At 35.4% G+C, this 9,087-nt stretch overlaps 1 protein-coding gene across 2 annotated transcripts; it reads left to right on the top strand.

Annotated features, from left to right (window-relative positions):
* Window positions 1-2,227: 2,227 nt before the first annotated feature.
* On the top strand, window positions 2,228-5,582 carry LOC145009216 (basic helix-loop-helix (bHLH) DNA-binding superfamily protein). 2 transcript variants are annotated; one of them, XR_013663798.1, is made up of 8 exons: window positions 2,228-3,850; window positions 3,944-4,174; window positions 4,272-4,337; window positions 4,426-4,494; window positions 4,590-4,661; window positions 4,741-4,935; window positions 5,030-5,109; window positions 5,190-5,582. XR_013663798.1 is itself a non-coding variant. In XM_078967906.1 (8 exons), exons 1-8 carry the CDS (start codon window positions 3,038-3,040, stop codon window positions 5,225-5,227), a joined length of 1,560 nt encoding a protein of 519 aa, XP_078824032.1. In that variant the 5' UTR covers window positions 2,232-3,037; the 3' UTR covers window positions 5,228-5,582. The 2 variants fall into 2 exon arrangements, 1 of the variants encoding a protein (XP_078824032.1); XM_078967906.1 differs by having other exon boundaries at window positions 2,232-3,850; window positions 5,034-5,109.
* Window positions 5,583-9,087: the final 3,505 nt, after the last annotated feature.

The following is a 9,087-nucleotide window of genomic DNA, read 5'->3' on the forward strand; positions in this document are numbered from 1 at the left end:
ATCCACGGGACTTCTTGAGCATACGTGCGACGGCCTAGGTACGCCCGACGTACGCTGCACCTTGGCAAAGTCCACTTTTAAGGTCATAATCAATTAAGACCTAATGTCTAGTTTTAGATCTATGCTCATTAGAGTGTATTAATCCATAAAGTTGCAAAGTTTATGCTTTTACATGTCTTGAATGGGTCAAATCTTCAACTAACTTGATGAACCCAAATTTAACCCTTGCATGCTTGAAATTAATCCATAAAGACTCCATTTTTATGCTCAAGGGACATTAGAGACACTAGGATCTAACATTATTTTCTTCTGGAGTAGCTTATACTCTTAATAACCACCTTAAGGACCATAATATGAAGAATATAAGCCCTAAACTAAAACTAACGCATGGAGTCATCAAGATAGGAGCTTTTTACCTCTAATAAGCTAGAAATGGAAAGACACCTCTGGATCTACAAGCTCTTGCTAGTCTACTTCTTCTTCACAAATCTCCTTCTTTTTCTTTAAGCAACACACACACCCACACAAGCTCAAACTTTAGGGAAAATGGATTAGGGTTTCGAGATATGGCTCAAGAAGTAAAGGAGGCTGATAAGGTGAAGAGGGTGAAGGGCTTAATGTGTTTCAGTAGGGCGCAAACCTTAAAAATTAGGGTTTGCCCCTAACTTGTGTACGACCCACATACATATGGGTACGCCCAACGTACGCAGTGGACACCTCCGATACGCGTATGCATAAGAGTACGTGGTGCGTACCTTGTGTATGCCCAACATACTTAGGTTTAGTCCACAAGTAAAAGAAGTATAATGCAAAAGTTTTTACCTGGCGAATCCGGACGTTACACATACATTCAGATGTTTTTTGTACATGTAGTTTTGCTCTTTATGGTCTTCCTTAAATTTGAATGAATGCGGCATTAACTCACAAAAACATAATAAGTTTCTAAAATTAATGTGTACACATCACAACTCGAAATGATTGTATATATCTTACAACAATATCCTATAAAGAATGCGTATTGATTTCATAACAATTTCTTTAAAAATCTAGTAATGAACACCTACTTCTCAATGGATGACAAATCGCATGAAATATTAGTCTACGACACATTTTCACTCGAGTTGTCATCGAATCAAGAAGTAGATACAAATTCCTTTTTTTTTTTGCTCCTCTACCAACGGCAATGATCAAGCTAGTTAACCATTTGTTTCATGGCATTTCAGAAATCTTTAACCTGCATACCAAATCATATGTAAGAACCTACTAGTAAGGCGCTATCTATGTCAATAAGACTGAGTTCTTGCAATTCATGATCATTTTATTACATGTCACATATTATAGGTCAAAGATCCAGAGTTGCAATGAGTTTTTCTTCTCAACCGAATGACATCTCTTAACTTGTTGATCACTTAGTCACCCTACGATGCTCTATTTCAGACAACTCCGTCATTACGACCAAATTTTACTTGCTCACAAGGTTGTTCTTCTAGACCACATCTTTCACATCTTCAACATGTAACTCCCACGTGTCCAATTTCATTAACCGATGACATCTTTTGATTCAATATAATTCTGAAAAATGACAATATAACATTCCACAACAATACATTACAAAAACTATGATTTATATCACCACCGGAAGATTGGAAATTGAAATGTACATCGGTATAATTAAAAAAATTAAAAACGAGGAAATGTTTGGAATTTTATTAGTCTTCGAAAATTCCATATTTTCGAAAAAGATAGACATTTGGGTTTTCTTATTATTTGATATTGAATATTTAATTGATTAAGAGAATGTGTTGAGTACCCCATTAATTTATGTATGTACAAACTAATAAAAACTAATAACTTATATATAAATCGCATAAAAACACATAAAATCTAAATAGTGATATATTGGGGATTTGCTAAACATAAAATAAAGGGATGAGGGGGTCAAAGAATCGCACATAAAGCCACCCAATATCCTTACACTACAGAAGTGGTGCTACACATAAAGCCACTCAACAATATACATTAACAAATAACAATACGTATACTAGTATAAATGTATAATACTGGGTTGGTCCCTTTCCATATCAGATTCAGTCATAAGGTACATCCATTAATGCACAACATACAACTCAGTGTTATGACACATTTGAATTTAATATCAATTCTTTATCTCTGTGGAAAAGATTTACCATAATTTTTTAACAGCTGCAGTGGCGGTGGTTAATCATCAACAGCTCTGTTTTTCATGCAGGCGTGGGCATAAATGCAGGACCTTTGCCATTAGTAAACCTTCTGTTCCAGTTTTCCTCAAACACCCATTTCTCTTTCTTCTTTCTTTCTTTCTTTCTATTATGTATATTTACTGATCTGTGAAATTTTTGTGGGGTTTCTTTCGATATCTTGAGGGGGCTGTTTTAATTGAAGAGAAAGATTTGGGTTTTTTTTATTTGATTCGTCTTCAAGTGGGCAGTGAAGAGCATAGTACCAAAAGTTGCTCAGATTCTCTGAATTGGGTATCTTTTTTCGCTTCCTACTTTTGGTTGTGTTTTCCTCCGATTAGGGTTTGGTCAGAATGAATCATGAAATGAATGGAGAGGTTATTTATGATACTGAATCGATGTTCTTTTTCGTCTGTGCGTAAATTAACTACTCCCTGAACACTTTTCTGAGCTCTTTAATGAGTTTTCTTGTCATTGGAGGAGGCATCTGTTTGTGTAAATTTGGGGATTTGATTTAATTTTACGCATTTCAATTCCAATGATCCTTTCGGGAACTGTCTTGTCTATGTTTTAACTATTAATTTTCTAACCTTTTGTTTTCTTCACTCTCATAAATTTCATCTTTATTACTTCCGATTCCTTCGGGTTTTCTCATGGTACAGTTTCTTTTCTATCTGCATTTAAGAAGTTGCTTTGATTTGGAGCTTTAATTCATCTGGGTCTGTTGTCTATACGCTTCGAGATTAGGGTTTTTTTTTTCTTCTTTCTTTCTATCTGGGTGGTCAAGCATTTTGTGATTTTGACTTATTTATTGCGATATAATGGCTGGGGAGGATGAGATTGAAGGGAGAAACAGAGATGATGATGAACAACTGCATTACAATTCCACCAATTTATCCTCAGATTGGCCGTTTAACAGTTCCAATGATCTTACAAACACATCGATGGCCATGGTTACCTCAAGCAACCCCATGAACAACAACACTCCGTGTTCTTCAGCTTCCATGATCGATTCCTTTTGCCATACGCCACCCACCATTTGGGATCACAATCCCACAAATCCTCAAAACTTAGGAGCTTTCTGCGATATGAATTTACAGAACAATCCGACCACTTCATCATCCTCACTTGGGTTCCGAAAAGGAAATCTCCACACCCCTTCACGAAACCTCGACATGTCCTGGCCTCCACCAAATTCCGCCATTAAAAGAGGCGGTATATTCATACCACCACCACCAGCTGCTACTTCCACCATGCTTCCTCACACTTTATCCCAATTTCCAGCCGATTCAGGTTTCATCGAAAGAGCAGCCAGATTGTCCTCGTTCAGTGCAGGTAACTTCGAAGACATGATAAACCCTTTTGGCAATGGACCCGAATCATCTTTAAGTCCTTATTCTAGACCAGTTCAAGAAGGTTTTGTAAACGGGTTCAAATCGACATCTGGCGAAGGGTCTAAAGACATTCCACTTCCTGTAGACTGCGATGGAAGTCAACCCAAGAACGACGCCAGACAGGGCGGTTCTGGTTTTTCCGGCAACAATCTTCCCGGTGAAGCTGAATTCAGTGAAGGTGGACAAGATGATACTTCAAACGAGGGACTTGGCTCAAAGAAACGAAGAAGAAGTGATCAGGTATCTCTCTCGAATCTTGATTACTTCTTTATCTTGATCAAATATGATCTTTGACTTTGACTTTTTTTTTACTGTTCTTATTCTAAACAACAGGATACTGATTACAACCAAGTCAAAAGATCCCCACAAACACCTAACGAATCTACAAAGAACAACACTGAAATCCAACAAATGGGTGACAAGAATCCAAATTCAATTGCTAATAAATCAAGTGGCAAACATGGAAAACAAGTATCTCAATCATCCGATGGACAAAAAGAAGAATACATTCATGTAAGGGCAAGAAGAGGCCAAGCTACCAATAGCCATAGTCTTGCAGAAAGAGTAAGACTTCACTTAAATACAGTCTTTACTCTTTAATAGTTAAAGTCTATAGTAATTAATGAATTAATTTGAAGCATTTAATATACAACAATTATAGGTAAGAAGGGAGAAAATTAGCGAAAGAATGAAGTTTCTTCAAGATCTTGTCCCTGGATGTAGCAAGGTAAGTTACTTAAATTTATGTGAAACACAAGTCTTTTATTTTATTTATTGTTTTACATTTTTCTTATTTATATTGGTTGTTTTTTAAGGTCACAGGAAAAGCTGTTATGTTAGATGAAATTATTAACTATGTACAGTCGCTACAAAGACAAGTTGAGGTATGATTAAAAAAAAAAAAAAAAAAAACATTTCTCGATTGCTAATATTCTAACATATGTAAAATCGTTAAATTAAATTTCCATTTTTTTTGTAGTTTTTGTCGATGAAGCTTGCTACAGTTAATCCTCGAATGGATTTTAACCTTGAAGGGCTTATAGCAAAAGATGTACGACATTTTATTCTAACGTAAATCTTAATTTCATTTAAAAAAAATAAAAATAAATGTTAATGATTTATTTTAACAGATGCTTGAATCGCGAGGGGTGCCTTCTGCTACACTTGGTTTTGGTGCTGACATGGCAATGGCTTATAATCCATCACAAATGGCAATCATGCAAGGTGGAATTTCTGGTTTAGGAAGCTCATCAGATGCTGTGAGAAGAACAATTAATTCCCATTTAATGGCCATTGGTGGAGTATATAAAGATCCTACTTCTCAGGTAAACTTATATCTGACTCAATCAGCAACTATCAAACAGTCTGTTTAACTTTTTGGCTTAACCCATTAAGTCATTCTATATGTATTGTGTAAAGACAGGTACCTAGCACGTGGGATGATGAGCTGAATAACATAGTTCAAATGGGATTAAACCCTAGTAGTACTCAAAATTTAGGTATTTTATTTAAATGTAATCAAACATTTAATTAACTTTTTAGGTAAGAAGAAAACTATATAATTATATTCTTTATGCAGGATCAACACCTCCAAGCCATCTGAAAGCTGAACCCTAAAAGAGATATATTAGGTTTCAAGAAAAGGGTCGTCATGTAATTAATCAGTGGATATTCTTTTTGGTTAATCTCTATATAGAAAACAGCAAAAGAAGGTTGATACATATAAATCATATATAGCAGATGGGATTCGAGTTGGTCATTAGTTGAAAAACAAAAAGAGTTTTTTGCTCATATTGTAAAGCAACTGAAATGCATAAGTATCAGCATGTGTGTGGGGGACGTTTTATTTTGTCAAAAAATCTTTGTTTAGTTTTAGTGTGTTGATGTTTGTAATCTTCAATTGTAGTAGAACAGTTTGTTTTTGTTTTTGTTTTTTTGTCATACTTGAAGATGTTTTTTTTTTGTTAGTAAATTGTGACATCTTTTAGTCAAAGAGTTTAATAAAGTCGAGATTTGTGTTATTAAAGAAGGTGAAAGAGAAATGGATTAGTTAGGGGATAGGGTGTAGGCATAATGATTATGTGTTTGGATTCTTTCTTATGTATTTTACTAGTTGTATGGACTTTTTGTACAGAGAATCTTAGCGAACAGTGCCCACTTCTTTATAAAGAGATGGGAGTTGTACTCTTTTCTTGTTTGAAAGTCTTTTCGAAACACACTGATAGTAAACAGAGTGTGTACTAATTCAAGAGACTTTGATTAGATTGACATTTCAAATGCAATCCATGTGATGCATTACATTAGAGGTGCGTAAATGGGCCCCTGGCCCATATCAGCATTCTTAAAAACAGGCCCGTTAAGTGTTTAAGTGTCATGGTAATCGAGTAAGAAAGACATGTTTGATAATCTTTTTGTAAGTGAGAAAATGAGGGTAGTATGTTTTCTTCAAAATGGGCTACACATTTTTAACAAATGATATAATCTAAACTTGATGTGAAGAAATACTAACAATGCAAAGCTTTTGAAAACATATAATTCAGGTGGTAGATGGTCCATTGAATGACTCTTTTGGTTCTGGGTTTTATTTAAATTACAAAGAGATAATATGAAAGACTTTAGAATGCTGAAATAGGTTCTTAAAAGTTTACAACTTAAACAATGCTCAAACATAGTCTTTGTAAATTTGAATATGCAGACTTTTTGATCCAATTACCCATGCTAGTATACTATAGGCATGCACAAACCGGTTCATTTTTCAAACCGAATCGGTTCTTTTGAACCTGTTCGGTTCACTCCCTAGCCAAGCAAAACCGGTTCAGCCTCAAACCGGTTCACTCAAAAAATTAGTCGAACCTATCTAAACCGGTTACACCGGTTCTAAACCTGTTCAATCGGTTCTAAACCGGTTCGTTCTGTTCGGTTCCAAATCGGTTCAGCCGATATAAACCGGTTCTAAACCGGTTTCACGACTAAAATCTCGAATGGGTGTAAACCGGTGGTTCGGTTCTCAAATCGGTTCGGTTCACTGTGGACCGGTTCAGCGTAAACCGGTTTTTTAACCGGTTCGGATCTTGAACCGGTTTTTTTGTGCATGCCTAGTATACTATATACCTCCATATTATCGGCCCAATTAACCTAGCCCACCCTTTGACCGGTCAATGTCAAAGCCTGGATCAAACTGACAGTGGGTGGGGCGGTACCTGGCCCAAGCCCCACTGCACAACTCTACACTACATGAAAATTCATGGTTATTAGTGTCAAACGACCCTAATATTATGAACAAATGTAGAGTTATTCACTAAAATGACCATGAAAAATAAGAGATACTATGTCACCACAACACTATTTTTTATGAACTTCAACAAAATGACCACATCACTTGGTACGACTAGAATATAGTTGCATTTCGTTAATGTTCTTTCAAAAAAAATATTATTATTGGAAAATTGTTCATGTTAAAAAAATATAAAAATGAAAATTGTTGTTATGAACTATTTGTTTGAATTAATGTAATAGTTTATTAGTTAATGAAATTGTTAATTTTTAAGTTAATATAATTGTAATTCTGAATTCATATTACAACCTCACAGGGACTTCAACGTCTCACAATAAACACACATTGCGCCTAAAATAAATATAGGCATTTTGGACTAGTGTTGCAAGGATATTTATGTAGATAATTTGTTGGAAAAAATGGTTTTTCCCAAATTTTAACACAAATTCAAAACCTTATCCAATGTCGAAACCGGTGAATTGTTATTTATTCGTGATCTCCTATTTTAATTCTTCGTTTTGATATATTAAACATCCAAAACGGAAACTGGATGAATCGGAAACTGATCACCAAAATTTAATGATTGAAAGGAGTTTAGAAGAATTAAATTTATTTTTGCATCCAACGTCTTAATTGGTTTTTCTGTTACAGTGTAGTTTTGTTACCAAAGCGAAGCACAATTCCGGTCATAATATTTGTGTTTGTTATTGATTTAATTTGGTAATTAAGCTTTTAGTTTTATAATTACCATAAATGTGATTATGGTGACCCTTAGACCATAGAGTATGGGGTACATTTTTACACATAGAGGGTGAGGGGGCACACATCTTTATGCGTGAACACCGCCCCCTCACCTGTAAATGCGGTGTGGATTAATTAGTGTTATGCATCTTTACGGCCAATAGAATCGCACTTAACCAAACTATCAAAAATTGACCCGTTACAATGTAATTTTTTTATTATATTTTTATCCTTAAACTAAACCATATAAATACCAACATTTTTATACCATTTCACACCACAAAACCATTCAAATATCTTCATATTTTTTCATTTTTTTTCTCAAAAGTATGGATCAAAATCAAAATACCCAACCACTCTAAGCACCCTAACAACCCGAAACACTCCAAATGATAAATATCAATGTTACATGCAAATGTTAACATTTCCAATCCAACAATAACCTCTATTTACCAACATTCCATATCAACCAAACTACTTCCAACAACAAATACCATAACAATTCAAATCAACTCCACTTACAAGCTTTTCAACAATTTCAATCTCAACAATTCTAAACACAACCATCTTAAGTCCCATTATCTCAATCCCCACCTATCAACTTGGACACTGACGACGACGACCGAGTCGAACAAACACAACCATCTAAAAGAAGGCAACCAAAAGGAAAAGCTACAAAAAAGAGGAAAGACTTGGAACGAAGATGAGGAGAAAGCTTTAGCTAAAACTTGGATTTTTATATTGTATGACTCGAGGACAGGCAACACGCAAACATGAAACAATTTTTGGGTTCGTGTTTTAGGTCATTTTCACTCGCTTTTGGGAAGGAAAAAGGGTCGAATGTACGACACAGTAAATTGAAAATGGCGTGAACTACGAGCGACTTGTACCAAGTTTAACGACATATTTGAAAATCTGAAAAATACGCATAAAAATGGTAGCAACGACTTCAGTAACAATACAAGGTTACCAACGGCGGTAAAGCATTCGGCCACCAAAATGCGTGAGAAATTTGTCGTAAGGGTCCAAAATGGGTCCTTAAAACGGAGACTTCGCATTCGGAATCGACCATCGGCTCCAACAAAATGCCAAGAACTTCCGAGTCGGATGTGGGTTTTGGTGTCGACCTCAACGAAGACGCCGCAGGGGAGGGTCCACCAGACGTCCAACTTCGTCGACCACCTGGAAGGAACAAAGGGAAAAAAGCGGTGTCTTCAAGCGGAAAAACGATTAATAAAGACGTATTTAAGGAAAAATTTGATGAAACTCTAAGTTTTTTGAAAAAAAAAATATAACTCGATGGAGGAATTTCGTCCCCAGAAACTAGCACTTACCGATCTTCAAATTTTAAACATAAAACCGCAACCGAATATCGACCCGAAAAATTTAACCTCGTTTCTGAAAATCCAAAAACAAGTTCATGACAAGTATGAAAATTAAGTTTTTAACGTTTTAATTTTTA

Source organism: Lactuca saligna, chromosome 8 (genome assembly GCF_052625555.1).
Source record: "Lactuca saligna cultivar CGN05327 chromosome 8, ASM5262555v1, whole genome shotgun sequence".
NCBI lineage: Eukaryota > Viridiplantae > Streptophyta > Magnoliopsida > Asterales > Asteraceae > Lactuca > Lactuca saligna.

Coding starts and splice junctions, on each gene's coding strand:
- LOC145009216 (XM_078967906.1), top strand. CDS start 3,038: ATGGCTGGGGAGGATGAGATTGAAGGGAGAAACAGAGATGATGATGAA. Junction 4,175..4,271: donor GCCATAGTCTTGCAGAAAGA/GTAAGACTTCAC, acceptor CAACAATTATAG/GTAAGAAGGGAGAAAATTAG. Junction 4,338..4,425: donor TTGTCCCTGGATGTAGCAAG/GTAAGTTACTTA, acceptor TTGTTTTTTAAG/GTCACAGGAAAAGCTGTTAT.